At 41.7% G+C, this 17,087-nt stretch overlaps 1 protein-coding gene across 3 annotated transcripts in view; it reads right to left on the bottom strand.

Moving 5' to 3' along the window:
* The window catches only part of LOC122549324 (collagen alpha-1(XV) chain-like), a 255,798-nt gene that overhangs the window by 108,133 nt on the left and 130,578 nt on the right, over positions 1-17,087 (bottom strand). For all 3 annotated transcript variants that reach the window (XM_043688956.1, XM_043688954.1, XM_043688955.1), the window contains 3 exons: positions 13,593-13,754; positions 13,188-13,214; positions 6,987-7,049 (listed from right to left, as the gene is read on the bottom strand). In XM_043688956.1, coding sequence (XP_043544891.1) covers positions 6,987-7,049; positions 13,188-13,214; positions 13,593-13,754 — 252 coding nt within the window. The remainder of the gene's footprint in view (positions 1-6,986; positions 7,050-13,187; positions 13,215-13,592; positions 13,755-17,087) is intronic.

Below are 17,087 nucleotides of genomic sequence, written 5' to 3'. Positions count from 1 at the left end.
CGAATTCAGCACCGCCTTCCTAACCTGCAATCTTCTTCCCGACCTCTCCGCCCCCACCCCAGTGTGACCTATCACCCTCACCTTGACCTCTTTCCACCTACCACATTTCCGACGCCCCTCCCCCAAGTCCCTCCTCCCTATCTTTTATCTTAGCCTGCTGGACCAACTTTCCTCATTCCTGAGAAGGGCTAATGCCCGAAACGTCGATTCTCCTGTTCCCTAGATGCTGCCTGACCTGCTGCGCTTTTCCAGCAACACATTTCCATCTCTGATCTCCAGCATCTGCAGACCTCACTTTCTCCTAAAAGGTGCTACATCCAACATAATCACTGATTATCAGCTGAAGGCTAGATTAGATCACATTCATTTTATGAAGAGGTCTCACCGTGCAGTCACCTTCACTTAGTTTGTGGAAGACACAATATGTATCCCAGATGATATTAGGAAATGATTCTCTGCTTTACAGAGCTCATAACTGCCTTCGCAAGTATCTCTGTTGCTTTTACACCACATCAAATGGTGTTTATGGCCCATGGAACTTGTAACGTTTCCTGGAGAAAGCCAAAGGAGAGCAGGATCCCATCAATTCCTGGACATTCTTCACTCTGCATACTCTGGAAGATGCTGCCACTGAGCTCACAAAAATCTGCCCAATACGTCTAAGTGGTGACTTTTCACTAGAACTTTCAGATAAAATGTTGCTGACCTGAAATGTTAACCATTTTCTTTAACCACCGATGTTGCCTGACCTGTTGAGTATTTTCAGCGCCTCTAATATTTTACTTTTATAAATAGGTGGATTTATAAGTGCCGAGGAAATTGAATCCATGAGTTGTAACACACTTGAATCCTTAATTAAACCACAATTAGGTCTGCTAGTATTGCATTTTAAGTGTACTTTTAGGTATTATTATGCACATTGTAATAACTGTGTGATGACTAGTGTTCAAATGTATGAGAAACCATTTGATTAGAGAAGTAAATTATAAACAATTATAAACTCAGATCGTCTAATTCTACGTCAGTAAATTTGGTCTCTGGGACTTACTTGGTTGAGTAGAACTGGTGGAGAAAGTGAGGACTGCAGATGCTGGAGATCAGAGCTGAAAATGTGTTGCTAGAAAAGTGCAGCAGGTCAGACAGCATCCTTGGATGCTGCCTGACCTGCTGCGCTTTTCCAGCAACACATTTTCAGCTCTGACTAGAACTGGTCTCAAGGACCAGTATCCCAGATAATCAGAGCTAAAATGATCACTGGGAGCTGTTTGACTTGAAAAGGGAAATTAACCTGAGCCATAGGTCACTGAGCAGCAATAGAAATGCAATATTAAAGCCTGAAACTTTTGATCTGTGCTCCCTTTTAGTGAAGCATTGTGCCAGACTTAATAGAATTTAACCTAAATCCAGAAAAATAACTGCGATATATGTTAAAAAAAAACTGGAAAGTTAAATAAATGGCTAAAGGCTGTAGATAAAGGAGAAAAATAGATAAGAGAGAGCACACAAGTAAATTGTTGAGATAAATACGTCAAATTATTCTTCAAATAATCTTCTATTAGATTAATATTACAATAGCTGTCTACTATCATTACAATAATTTTATCACTGTTATATCCTTGCTGGTGAGCAGAAAATGTGAATCATTGTTCAGAACAGGCACCCCAGTTCCCCACAGCATTTGCTTTTTTCAGCATGAATGCATACATTTGACCAGTTGATCTATACTCAGCAGCAGGAGATCAGGGAAGAGGCTTGACTCACTACATGATTTAATTTGATCAAAGCAATTTCAGTCATGATTCCTCTGATTTCTGTCCCCCCTTTTTGTTCTTTGTAAGTTTAAAATATGCCATATTTCAGTCTGCATTTTCATTGTTATGCAGTGGTAATGTTCCTCATTTAATAATCCAAAACACTGATGTCAAACTTCAGTAAGGCCACTTGCAATATTTATATACTGAACAACAAGTTTTCTCGAAAATTTTATCTGCAAAGTCAAAGTGAGTTGAAATTTTCAAGTAGCTGTAGGGAATGTGGAATACACGACGATTGAACACAGTAAACCAGCAACACATATTAACGATAAAATTATAAACAGAGCAAGGTTAAGCAGAACTACAATGTGCCTTCTTCCATTAGGTCTCAGTTCCACGTGATCTGATATTATCATGATATTATTGATGAACAACATCTAGCTATTAATAAGTAGTTATTAAGCCATGCCATCATTCAGGGATGGAAAATTGTTTCAATTATTCAGTCCCACGTCAATTATTAACTCTCATCTGACGACTGAAGTGGTCTGTCAAACCACTTACTAATACCAAACTGCTAACAGCGGTTTAAAAAAAATGGCCTCTCACTGTTAAGTAGGGATGGATAATAAATGCTGGCCTTACTATCAATGTCCATATCCAAGAATTAAATTTTATAACAGTTCATATGCTTATCCAAGGGCTTCAAGACTGTGGTAATGTTTATCTCCATCAGCCACTCCTTCCTCCTACAATATGCAGTTTTCACAAAAACCTGTAAACATTGAAAAATAGAAACATAGAAACAGGAGTAGGCCATTTGGTGCTTTAAGCCTGCGCTGTCATTCAGAATGCATGTGGCTGATTATTCTACTTTCTCCCCAGAACCATTGTTCCCTTTAGCCCCAAGAACTACAACTAATTCCTTCTTGAAAACTTTCAATGATTTGGCCTCTGCAGAGAATTCCACAAGCTCACCAACTCTGGGTAAATAAATTTCTCCTCATTGCAGGCCTAAATGTCTTACGCCCATATCCTTAAGACTGTGAGCCCTAATTCAGTACTCCCTAATCATCAGTAACATCCTTTCTGCATTTTCCCTGCATGGTCCTGAAAAAAACGTAATAAGTTTCTATGACATCTCCCTCATTCTTCTAAAGTACAATGAATATAGTCTTAACCAATCCAGTCTCTCCTCATGCATCAGTTCTGCCATCCCAGGAATCAGTCTGATAAACCTTTGTTGCACTCCCTACATCGACAGAACATCCTTCCTTCAATAAAGTAGAACAAAACTGCACACAGTCCTCCAGGTGTGATCTCATTAAGGCCTTGTCTAATTATAGAGTCAGACATGTGTACAGCATAGAAACAGACCCTTCAGTCCAACTTGTTCATGCCAACCAGACATCCTAAATAAATCTAGTCCCATTTGGCTTATATCCCTCTAAACCCTTCCTATTCATATATCCATCCAGATGCTTTTTAAATGTTGTAATTGTACTAGCCTCCACCACTTCCTCTGGCAGCTCATTCCATACACATACCACCGCGTGAAAAAGTTGCCCCTTGTTCCCTTTTAAATATTTCCCATCTCACCCTAAACCAATGCCTTCTAGTTCTGGACTCCCTCAACCCAGTGAAAAGATTTTGTCTATTTACCCTATCCATGCCTCTTGTGTTTTAAAAACCTTTATATAAGGTTTTTAAAACACAAGAGCTTCCGACCCCTCAGCTTCCGACGCTCCAAGGAAAACAGCAAAAAGACATTCCTGTTCCTGGACTTAAATCCTCTCACTATGAAGGTCGACATACCAAATTTCTTCATCACTGCCTGCGGTTATGTGTGTGCTTATTTTCACCGATAGGTGTACAAGGATGCACAAGTTTCACTGTGCTTCTCCCTTTCCCAATCTACTGCCAGTCAGATAGTAATCCACCTTTCTGTTATTGTTAACAAAGTGGATAAGACTGAGAAAGGGTGAAGTGAAGACTTCACTATTTCCAGTTTAACCTTCAGATAAATTATTTATTCTGAAGTGGGAGATGGCACGGGGCAGGCTGACACTAGGCACACGGACACACAAGATGGCTGCTGAGTCATCAGTTGGCCACTTGACACATAAGATGTCCGCTGGACCAAGATATGGAGGGAGACAGCAGAGCAAACACAGACATTACCTGGGGCCACTAGAATGCCAGCACTACGCACTCACAACCTAGTTGATTAGTTTAAGGCAGGTGGGGGACAGAATACACTGGAGTAGCATATACCGTCCACCAAAGTGTCTGGGTCCAGCCAACACCTTTGATAGAAATGCTAACAGTTTGATTGAGACTCAATACAGATTGCTAATAGCCAGGGCTGCAGTAATCGTCATTCTCAGGAAGAGTGATTAGCACCCATTACTACAGCAATGGACGTCCGCACAGACATTGAAACTGACAATGTCTGCATCGAAACTATCAACAATTCTGCAATGAGTGCCATAAACAAATCATGTTACAAACACAATAATCTCATCACTGATCAACTGTATCACAAGATGTATAAAAGTATCTTGATCTGTGCTCCGGGGGGAGAGAACCGTAATAGTCAGAGGGAACTTGAGAAACAAGCTTGTAAGGAGATCTCAGCTATCTGTAAGAAAAATAGGGTGGTTATGGTAGGGGATTTTAACTTTCCAAACATAGACTGGGACTGCCGTGGTGTTAAGGGTTTAGATGGAGAGGAATTTGTTAAGTGTGTACAAGCCAATTTTCTGATTCAGTATGTGGATGTAACTACTAGAGAAGGTGCAAAACTTGACTTATCCTTGGGAAATAAGGCAGGGCAGGTGACTGGGGTGTCAGTGGGGGAGCACTTTGGGGCCAGCGACCATAATTCTATTAGATTTAAAATAATGATGGAAAAGGATAGACCGGATCTAAAAATTGAAGTTCTAAATTGGAGAAAGGCCAATTTTGACGGTATTAGGCAAGAACTTTTGAAAGCTGATTGGGTGCAGGTGTTCGCAGGTAAAGGGATGGCTGGAAAATAGGAAGCCTTCAGAAATGAGATAAGGAGAATCCAGAGAAAGTATATTCCTGTTAGGGTGAAAGGAAAAGCTGGTAGGTATAGGGAATGCTGGATGACTAAAGAAATTGAGTGTTCGGTTAAGAAAAAGAAGGAAGAATATGTAAGGTATAGACAGGATAGATCAAGTGAATCCTTAAAAGAGTATAAGGGAAGTAGGAGTATATACTTAAGAGGGAAATCAGGAGGGTAAAAAGGGGACACGAGATAGCTTTGGCAAATAGAATTAAGGAGAATCCAAAGAGTTTTTACAAATCCTTTAAGGACAAAAGGGTAACTAGGGAGAGAACAGGGCTCCTCAAAGATCAGCAAGGCAGCCTTTGCGTGGAAAAAAAGGGGGAGATACTAAATGAGTATTTTGCATCAGTATTTACTGTGGAAAAGGATATGGAAGATGTAGACTGTAGGGAAATAAATGGTGACATCTTGCAAAATGTCCATATTACAGGGGAGGAAGTGCTGGATGTGTTGAAACGCATAAAAGTAGATAAATCCTCAGGACCTGATCAGGTGTACCCGAGAATTCTGTGGGAAGCTAGAGAAGAAGTGATTGTTGGGCCTCTTGCTGAGATATTTGTATCATCGATAATCACAGTTGAGGTGTCGGAAGAATGGAGGTTGGCTAACATGTTGCCACTGTTTAAGAAGGGTGGTAAGGACAAGCCAGGGAACTATAGACTGGTGAGCCTGACGTCGGTGGTGGGCAAGTTGTTGGAAGGAATCCTGAGGGACAGGATGCACATGTATTTGGAAAGGCAAGGACTGATTAGGGATAGTCAACATGGTTTTGTGCATGGGAAATCATGTCTCACAAACTTGATAGAGTTTTTTGAAGAAGTAACAAAGAGAATTGATGAGGGCAGAGCAGTAGATGTGATCTAGATGGACTTCAGTAAGGCATTCGACAAGGTTCCCCATGGGAGATTGATTAGCAAAGTTGGATCTCACGGAATAGAGGAAGAACTAGCCATATGGATACAGAACTGGCTCAAAGGTAGAAGACAGAGGGTGATGGTGGAGGGTTGTTTTCAGACTGGAGGCCTGTGACCAGTGGAGTGCCACAAGGATTGGTGCTGGGTCCTCTACTTTTTGTCATTTACGTAAATGATTTGGATGGGAACATGAGAGGTACAGTTAGTAAGTTTGCAGATGACACCAAAATTGGAGGTGTAGTGGACAGCGAAGAGGGTTACCTCAGATTACAACAGGATCTTGACCAGATGGGCCAATGGGCTGAGAAGTGGCAGATGGAGTTTAATTCAGGCAGGTAGATAGGATAGTGAAGAAGGCATTTGGTATGCTTTCCTTTATCAGTCAGAGTATTGAGTACAGGATTTGGGAGGTCACATTGCGGCTGTACAGGACATTGGTTGGGTCACTGTTGGAATATTACGTGCAATTCTGGTCTCCTTCCTATCGGAAAGATGTTGTGAAACTTGAAAGGGTTCAGAAAAGATTTACAAGGATGTTGCCAGGGTTGGAGGATTTGAGCTATAGGGAGAGGCTGAACAGTCTGGGGCTGTTTTCCCTTGAGCGTCAGAGGCTGAGGGGTGATCTCATACAGGTTTACAAAATTATGAGGGGCACGGATAGGGTAAATAGGCAAAGTCTGTTCCCTGGGGTGGGGGAATCCAGAACTGGAGGGCATAGGTTTAGGGTGAGAGGAGCAAGATATAAAAGAGACCTAAGGGGCAACTTTTTCACGCAGAGGGTGGTAAGTATATGGAATGAGCTGCCTAGGAAGTGGTGGAGGCTGGTACAATTGCAACATTTAAGAGGCATTTGGATGGGTATATGAATAGGAAGGGTTTGGAGGGATATGGGCCGGGTGCTGGCAGGTGGGACTAGATTGGGTTGAGATATCTGGTCGACATGGACGGGTTGAACCAAAGGGTCTGTTTCCGTGCTGTACATCTCTATGACTGTACGACTCTAAAACTTGCAGCTGACCACTGAGCTGTTGGTGTTTTTCTCTCCCCGGAGCTCCGGTATTTCCTTGTACAATAAACTCTGTTATTGAACCCCGACTCTGACTCCGAAACTGGTGATTTTCCTCATAACAATTCTTTATATAAATTATTTACTCTTCATGTTTATCCTCTAGATCTTTGGTCATATTCTCACCCTCCTTCAACAATGTTAACTACTGGACATACCTTCTCTCCTTTGGGACCTTGTTCACCTTTTGTTCCTTTAAATCCTTGAGATCCCTGTTTACCCTGAATGTGAAAGTAAAAATATTTTTTAATAGACATAAATATTTACTTACTTTCGATGAATAAAGTCACTGACAAGGAACCTAATAAGATATGCTATCAATCATCGATTTAATCAACATTCAAAGTGTTCATTGCAAGGATTAATAAATGCAACACTTCACAACTATTGTAAGTAGTAAGGATATCAATTATTTTGGTATCTCAGTTCAGCAAATCCCAAAGACAGTCACTGTAGCCTGCTCAATCCCAAACTGGGGGTAAAGCAGGGAATTTTATGCTATCTGCAAGTTTGAGGCCATGGTTTCTCATAGGGGGGTGCATATTGGCTGTCAAGGGAGAGCAGGAGAGTTTGGTTTCAACCTGCATAAAAAGTGATGAATTGAACGCTGAGAATTGGAAGAGTTCTGTGGCCCCACAAAACCGGGTATTAACAAGCAGTATACAAAATGGGTTGGATGACTAACCCACCAGCTACCGCCCACCCCCAGGTTGTCCCCCACAGTATTAAGGAATAGTTTAGGAACTGTTTCTGTCCCTGGTACATTAATGCGTGAGGTTGGGGTAGGCAGAACCACGAAAGCCAGCCTGCCTCTTCACCATCTGAGGTGAGAAGGTGGGACAGAAGGGGAAGCATCTCCTTCAGGGTGTGCAGTGTACCCAAAGAGGTACTTCCCTCTCTGACTCTTAGTCTCGCAACTTGATGCCCCAACATCCATCTTTGACACTCCTCCTTCCATTCCCCTAATCCTTCTAAACACAGAAGTGCAGTATGAACTCCAAGTCTTGTATTCCATGGATCTTCTCTTGTAGATTTGCTTGTCGTCCCAGCAGCAGCCACCACTGACTTCTGCCTGTGTTTGGCTAATCAGCTGCAGGTCAATCAATTGTCGAGGGTGAAATTCCTTACCCTGAGGGATTACTGCTGGGGAAGGCAGCTTTCAGTATGTTGGAGGTGGGGAGGGTGAAGAGCAAAGCTCCAGGGAGCAATACTATGTTGCGACAAATCCTTAAACTAAGGGATTTGGGAGAGGGGAACGTGAAAAGACAGTTTAGATGTACTAACTTTACACAGAAGCTGGTGGATGTGAATCATGAATTGCACTAAGAGTTAAAATTAAGAAGTTAAGAGAGAGTTGGTAAAGTGTTGAGGGAGTGTGAGAATGAGGAGTAAAATTTTAGACTGGCCAGGAAGACTGGATTGCATTTTCTACTGTACATACCAAGGCCACATTAGATTTGGTATTGGATAATGAACTTGGCCAAGTGTTAGATTTAGAGGTAGGTGAACACTTCGGTGATAGTGACCACAATTCAGTTATGTTTACTTTAGTGATGGAAAGGGGTAGGTATATACTGCAGGGCAAGCGGGGGGGAAAGGCGATTACAATGCGATTAGGCAAGATTTAGCATACATAAGATGGGGAAGGAAACTGCAGGGGATGGGCACAATTGAAATGTGGAGCTTATTCAAAGAACACCTACTGAGGGTCCTTGATAATTAAGTACCTGTCAGGCAGGGAGAAAGTTGTCAAGTGCGGGAGCCGTGGTTTACTAAGGAAGTTGAATCTCTCTTCAAGAGGAGGAAGAAGGTTTATGTTAGGATGAGATATGATGGTTCAGTTAGGATGCTTGAGAATTACAGATTAGCCAGGAAAGACCTCAAGAGAGCACTAAGAGGAGGAGGAGGGGACACGAGAAATCATTGGCGGATAGGATCAAGGAAAAACCTAAGGCTTTCTATAGCCATATCAGGAATAAAAGGATGACTAGAATAACATTTGGTCCAATCGAGCAAAGTAGTGGGAAGTTGTGCATGGAGTCAGAGGACATCGGGGAAGCGCTAAATGAATAATTTTCGTCAGTATTCACACTAGAAAAAAAACAATGTTGCCGAGGAGAATACTGAGACACATCTGCAGACCTCACTTTCTCCTCGAATACTGAGACACAGGCTACTAGACAACATGGGATGGAGATGAATAAGGAGGAGGTGTTAGCAATTCTAGAAAGTATAAAAATAGATAAGTCCCCTGGGCCAGATGGGATTTATCCTAGGATTCTTTGGGAAGCGAGGGAGGAGACTGCTGAACCTTTGGCTTTGATCTTTATGTCATCATTGACTACAAGAATAGTGCCAGAAAATAGTAGGATTGCAAATGTTGTTCCCTTGTTCAAGAAGGGGAGTAGAGACAATCCTGGAAATTATAGACCTGTGAGCCTTACTTCGTTTGTGGGTAAAGTGTTGCAAAGGGTTATAAGAGATAGGATTTATAATCATCTAGAGAGGAATAAGTTGCTTAGGGATAGTCAACATGGTTTTGTGACGGGTAGGTTGTGCCTCACAAATCTTATGGAGTTCTTTGAGAAGGTGACCGAACATGTGGATGAGAGTAAAGCCTTTGATGTGGTGTATATGAATTTCAGTAAGGTGTTTCATAAGGCTCCCCACAGTAGGCTATTGCACAAAACACGGAGGCATGGGATTGAGGGTGATTTAGCGGTTTGCATCAGAAATTGGCTACGTGAAAGAAGACACAGGGTGGTGGTTGATGGGAAATATTCATCTTGGAATTCAGTTACTACTGGGGTACTGCAAGGATCTGTTTTGGTTCGACTGTTCTTCATCATTTATATAAATGAGCTGGATGAGGGCATTGAAGGATGGGTTAGTAAATTTGCGGATGACACTAAGACTCTGGTGCGGCTGCACCTGGAGTATTGTGTGCAGTTTTGGTCGCCATACTATAGGAAGGATGTGGAGGCACTGGAACGGGTGCAGAGGAGGTTTACCAGGATGTTGCCTGGTATGGTAGGAAGATCGTATGAGGAAAGGCTGAGGCACTCGGGGTTGTTTTCATTGGAGAAAAGAAGGTTTAGGGGTGACTTGATAGAGGTGTACAAGATGATCAGGGGTTTAGATAGAGTTTTCTGTGAGAACCTTTTTCCACGTATGGAGTCAGCTATTACGAGGGGGCATAGCTTTAAATTAAGGGGTGGTAGGTATAGGACAGATGTTAGGGGTAGGTTCTTTACTCAGCGAGTTGTGAGTTCATGGAATGCCCTGCCAGTAGCAGTGGTGGACTCTCCCTCTTTATGGGCATTTAAGCGGGCATTGGATAGGCATATGGAGGATAGTGGGCTAGTGTAGGTTAGGTGGGCTTGGATCGGCGCAACATCGAGGGCCAAAGGGCCTGTACTGCGCTGTATTCTTCTATGTTCTATGTTCTAAGATCAGTAGAGGTTGTGGATAGTGATAAAGAATGTTGTAGGTTGCAGAGATAAGCTGTAGAGCTAGGCTGAGAGGTGGCAAATGGAGTTTAATGTGGAAAAGTCTGGGATGATCCACTTTGGAAGGAGTAATAGGAATGCAGAGTACTGGGCTAATGGATAAGATTCTTGGTAGTGTAGATGAGCAGAGAGAGATCTCAGTGTCCAGGTACTTAGTTCTTTGAAAGTTGCCACCCAGGTTGATAGGGTTGTTAAGAAGGCATACAGTGTGTTAGCTTTTATTAGTAGAGGGATTGAATTTTGGAACCATGAGACCATGCTGCAGCTGTACAAAACTTTGGTGCAGCCACATTTTCATTATTGCGTACAGTTCTGGTCACCGCATTATAGAAAGGATGTGGAAGCTTTGGAAAGGGTTCAGAGGAGATTTACTAGGATGTTGCCTAGTATGGAGGGAAGGTATTATGAAGAAAGGCTGAGGGACTTGATGCTGTTTTCGTTAGAGAGCAGAAGGTTGCGAGGCAAATTAATTCAGATATAAGATAATCAGAGGGTTAGATAGGTTGGACAGTGAGAGCCTTTTTCCTCAGATGGCGATGGCTAGCACAAGGGGATAGCTTTAAATTGAGGGATGATAGATATAGGACAGATGTCAGAGGTAGTTTCTTTACTCAGATTAGTGGGGGTGTGGAACACACTGCCTGCAACAGTAGTAGACACACCAATGTTAAGGATATTAAATTGGTTATTGGATTGGCAGGAGGACGAGAATTGAATGGTGTAGGTTAGATGGGCTTTAGATTGATTCCACAGGTTGGCGCAACGTCGAGGGCCGAAGGGTCTGTACTGCGCTGTAATGTTCTGTTTTCTGTGCTTTTAATTATGTTCCTTTGGATACTAGTGATGGCGAAGTTTCTACATTCTTCATCCAAGGTTAGCATCAGATAATTCCAGGTCAGGTGTAACATGACTCTCATTGACTAACACTTGTACCATCCACAAACTCCATTTCACAAGGAGATTAGTTTGTCCAACTGTCTCCATTGAGATTCTGATGGCAATTACCAATTTTGTTCCAATTAATGATGAACTGTGTGCAATGGCAGGATTGGGTGTAGTGTGAGCTGAAATTATTGCATAACCACAGACAGCAAAAGTCACACATTAATCTCTGCTCAATCTATGGTTAGCCCCCAAAAAAGGTGTTAATGTTTATACCAATTCTGTGATTTTTAAGATATTTTAGTTTTCGACAAACAAGACTTTTCATAGCAGCCATTCTTTACAAATTTGGTTGGTGTTGATTCCATTATACAAAATCCTCCAAAATGCGGGTGCAAACTAATGTCTCAAAACTCGAGATAATTGCATAGTTGGAGTTACATGCATAACCAAATTCTGGGTCTGGATGAGGGACAGGTGTTCTGCCACCAGCAAAAGATTTGTTAACATCACGATGGTTGAGTCAGCAATGTAGACTTCCAAGCAAGTGAAAGACTGAATACAATAACATCTGAACTTGCGCTATGTCAGGATAAGCAGACATTTAAGCTAAGTGCTCCAATGGAAAACAAGTTGTGGTTGTCAAGGCAACTTCATTTCTATTTTGATCAGCTCCTCTGTAAAATCAGAATTAAGAAAATTGGAGGTTATTATGTAATTGTTTATTTGACCATTCCATCTCTCTGAAAGGATCATTCATTGACTCCTACATTCCTGCACTTAAGATTTTTCTTGAACAAATGAACATTAATTTCCTTTTTAAAATCCACTACGTCACTCTTGCTGTCATGGTATTCTGGGGTATAGTGTGCTATCAGAAGGTCAGATATAGCAGAACATTGATTGCCACCCAGTTTTGTTCCATTGACTTTAACGGAATTTTAAAAGGAATTCTCTACTTGTTGTTTTATGATGATACAAAAGATTTACAATTCAATTGTACAATTCAATCTCTCGATTTGAATTTAATTGTTTGGGCATATTGGAGAGGAATTTTTCAAAAATTTATATCCTCATTAGATCTGTGCTTCTCTGGAATTTTGCCTCTTCTGGGATGATTCATAGTTGCAGAATTGGGGTGGAATGCAAATTGTCTGGTTCGCAATTACGTGTCTGGTTTTGCAATTGCAATCCTCCAATTTTGTGAATGGGGCCGTATTGATGGCACCGATGGCCTTTATGTGTTTCGTAGTTACCGACTCAATGCCCAGCAGAGAATATTTTTACCATTCACTTAATCAGAAACTCTCACAACATAGAGCCCTGTCTATCTCGCCTCCTCTCAATTTTCTTTGTCCTAATGAAGACTTGCCAGGTTTCCGCATTTCTCCACATAACTAAAGCCTCCTGTCCTTTGTATCACTGTGGTGCATCTCTTCTGTGGCCGTTAAAGGACATTACCATGCTTCCTAAACCAGGGTGGAGAAAATGAGGACTGCAGATGCTGGAGATCAGAGCTGAAAATGTGTTGCTGGAAAAGCACAGCAGGTCAGGCAGCATCCAGAGAACAGGATGCTGCCTGACCTGCTGCGCTTTTCCAGCTTCCTAAACCAGGGTGCCTAAAATGGAGTAAAAGTTCCAAGCTTCCTTGCTCACTAAATGCAAACATTAATTCACTTCCCTTTCTCTGTAATCTCTCCAAAAGTCAGCTTGTTCTCATTATTGCATGTTGATTAGAATTAAGTATGGTTCTTCATTCCTGCTCAGCTCACCATTAGCCATGGCAATATGTTTATTCACAAACTTTATTTCAACGTGAAGAAAACCAAATTCCACAATCAGAGCCCCTGTCACTTGAACCTCTATCAGGGAGCATCAAAATCAAAGCAGTTACCATTTAGTATGGTGCACAATTTGTATTTTGTCCCAGCCCACTGGACAAATGACTGAAATAAATCAAACACTTACAGGCAGTCCATCTTTTCCTGGGACACCCTGTAGTGAGAAAACACAATTAGGAAAAGTTGCTAAGCTTTGAAAGCACACAAATGAGACAATGGTGAAGCATTTTGATCAATATTTGAATTTCAGCAGGGATTACACCAGCGCAGTGTCATTGCGATGGTAGCAAATTGCTGAGGATTTCATTCAGGCTCCCTCATGTTTGTGTTGAATGTAACCTGGATCAGTTGGCCAGCATTCTAATACTTAGGCACACACCTCGTGGTGAATTCTGCTCCAAAGTAGCATTTGACACTTGCCTGCAACATTGGTTTGACAGACATTAAGGGGATACTTGGTCCATGCAAGGTTAGTTAAATAAAGGAGCAAGCAAAAACAATGACATTGAACTCCATGCCATCCATTACTTACAGGCTGACCATCTTTTCCGGGAGGTCCTGGTGAGCCTCTTGGCCCTGGTGGCCCAGGCTCTACAGGATCAACTTGGTTCACTGTGGGTATACCAGGAGGACCAGTTAATCCAGGTTCACCTTTGTCACCCTTGAGTCCAACTTTTCCCAGTCCATCCTCACCCTAGAGATCAAAACAGTCTGTAAATTTCACAATATTACACATTACTTAAGAGAAGACAAGGTTTAAAGAACCCACTGGCAAGAAACAGCAGCAAAGATAATTTAAAGTTTGATGGATCATCAAACGATGACATTGTATTGTATTAGATTATTTCACACCTTAGAATCATTAAACCAGAGAATGTGACACTCAGAAGCTGCGCTTTCACCAAGGGAGCCTGCAGCAAAGCTTTTCTCCATCCAGTCCAATACCTCACTGGGGGAACTCTCTGCAAATCAAGCCCAGTCATTCCCAGAGCCATCACAAAAGCTAAAGATGTTAATCAAAGTACGCTAAGTCCCCAATTTACTTGTCTTTGTACAATCAGGTTAACAGAAAACACAGACCAGGTTTCTGTACTTAACAATAATTACTATTTATTTATTACAAACAAATACATTCTATTTACTATCAACTCTACTAGTTAACCCCCTTATAAACCATAACAAATAGGAACAGTAATAGGCCATTTGGCCCCTCGAGTTGCTCCGCTATTCAATAGGTTCATGGCTGATCCAACACTTTTCACGTCATTTTCTTGTCCATATTCCCATTGCTCTTGATTCCCTGACTGACCTGCCTTAAGTATACACAAAGACTCAGCCCCACAGTTCTTTGGGCAAGGAGTTCCAAAGACACAACCTTCTGAGAGATAAAGTTCCTCCTAACCACACTCTTAAATTGGTGCCCCTTAATTCTGAGACTTTGCTAAAAACAGAAGTTCTGAGATTATGAAACAAAGTAAAAGTTTATTAACAATAGAAGTGGAGATAAATTCCATTATAAAACAGACTTGAAGAATTTTAAATGTATAGTAGAAATTACTCACATGGAATGAATATCCTACTAAGTCTTCCAAACATTGTTGCAATCCCAATATCATTCAGAACAACACTGCTATCAAGAGAGAGAGATTTTTCTGTTTGCTTTAATGCTTTGATGTGCTTGAACTGATCAAAAATTACATCCCATCTTCTGGATAGCAGATAACTCTTTCTTAACTATTATCAAGCTCCCAGTGCTATATTATCTCTTCTACAGCTCAATTCCCTTTTCTTTTAAATCTTAAAAAGCATCACTTCTATTTGACTGAATTTATCCCCGTACTTTGGTCTGGATGGGTATATGAATAGGAAGGGTTTGGAAAGATATGTGCCAGGTGCTGGCAGGTGGGACTAGATTGGGTTGGGATATCTGGTCAGCATGGACAGGTTGGACCGAAGGGCCTGTTTCCATGCTGTACATCTCTATGATTCTATGACTCTATAAAAGACGCCTCAACATTTCAGAGCTTGATATGCACTTCTCCTTCAAATGTCTCCCAGTTCAGACTACTTCAATCTGGAAATATCTCATCCTAAGTCCTCTAGGTAGTTCCCTAGAAACCCCAGATAATTGTGTCTTGATTAGAATTATAGTTTTTCCCATAAATGCTAAGAGTCAACTACAAATACAGGGACAAATGCAAACACAGAACTCCAAGAAATTAAACACGTAGAAAGTGCCAGAAGAATACATTTAAATAAATTTTAAGGCCCCCAAGTTACAGCGTAGTTTTGAAGTATCATTCATGGACAGTAAGCAGTGAGACACTACTAAGAGCACAGTGTTTCATTATGGATAGGTGGTTAGTGCTGCTACACCATGATGTGCCTTTCCTCTTTAGCATTCCCTAGTTGTCGGCAACAACCAGGTTAGGAGCCTGTGTGTGACCTAATCTAGCCCCGACACAGGAAAATGGGCCAAATCATAATGAGCCAGATTGGAAGGCTATGTCCAAAACTACTCCACCCTAAGGAGGGGGAGGGATTCACTCGGATGTCCAACATTAGTTTTGAGTATCTTTTCCAATTTCATTTCCAGCTAATAATATGTTTTCTTGACATATCATGCCTTCATAATCACGATGATTATTTGCTTATGTTTTAATCTTTGCAAGTTATGCTTTTGTTTAAAACAAATTCTGACTGTAATTGTAGAATGGGGACTGGCTTGGTTTCTAGTGTCACAATGTTTTGATTCCACAGCTGGTTAATTAACTATTACCATGGTTATCTTGAAGCTTTGTTGTGAACAACAAAGTCTTTTTTATTTTCAAGCTATGGAGACCAGAGGTTTCTCATTCTTTTGCTTCTGCAGCTCCCTCCTCCCAATATTTTAACAATTCGACAGAACCCGTAGCAGAAATCGAGTTTATCTTTATAAGGTCATTTCCTCAGGATGGGGGAGTCCAAAACTAGAGGGTATTGGTTTAAGGTGAGAGGGGAAAGATTTAAAAGGGACCTGAGGGGCAACGTTTTCATGCAGACAGTGGTGTGTGTATGGAATGAGCTATTGGAGGAGGCGGTGGCTGCTGGTTGAATGTCACTAGTTAAAAGGCATCTGGATGGGTACGTGAATAAGAAGAGTTTATGGGAATACAGGCCAAACAGGACTAGATTTATTTAGGATTTCTGGTCGGCATGGACAAGTTATTGTCTGTCAAAGGAAAATATTGGACAGATCAACCCCTCCCCTTTCTCCTAATTAAGCTCAGAACCTTCTTTGAGCCAGGTTCATTCATGTTTAAAACTGCTTTCAAGTCATTTTAATGGCAATATTGTTCCACTTCCTTTCAACAAATGTTATCTTTAACTTTCTACACCATTAACCAAGAGGTGGACAAATGGATTTGGTGGTTCTTGCTGCTATCATGATGGCATTTTGTCCCCCCCCCACCACACCTGCCTCAATAGTGAGGCCATAGATGGTGACAGTGAATGAGAGAGGGAATAATGTGCAAAGCATACTGGTACTCCTCTGTGGCTCAGCAGCTTCTGTGCCCTGTGTTTAGAAGGCCAAGTCATTGTGATACGCTAACATCGGAAGGAGGTAGTCTGAATTCAGAATGTACAGCCTTTGCAAAAGGCCCCAAGTTACAGTCAGAGTCACAGAGACGTACAACATGGAAAGAGACCCTTCAGTCCAACTCATCCATGCCGACCAGATATCCCAACCTAATCTAGGTCCATTTGCCAGCACTTGGCCCATATCCCTCTAAATCCTTCCTATTCATATACCCATCCAGATGCCTTTTAAATACTGTAATTGTACCAGCTTCCATCACTTCCTCGGACAGCTCATTCCTTACATGCACCAACCTCTGTGTGAAAAGGTTGCCCCTTAGGTCCCTTTTATATCTTAACTCTCACAACCTCAACCCATGCCCTCTAGTTCAGGACCCCCCCACCACCACTACCACCCACCTCAGGGAAAAGACTTTGTCTCTTTATTCTATCCATGCCCCTCATAATT

Source organism: Chiloscyllium plagiosum, chromosome 4 (assembly GCF_004010195.1).
Source record: "Chiloscyllium plagiosum isolate BGI_BamShark_2017 chromosome 4, ASM401019v2, whole genome shotgun sequence".
NCBI lineage: Eukaryota > Metazoa > Chordata > Chondrichthyes > Orectolobiformes > Hemiscylliidae > Chiloscyllium > Chiloscyllium plagiosum.
The sequence above is the reverse complement of the archived record's forward strand: the minus strand, read 5'-3'. Positions and strand labels throughout refer to the sequence as shown.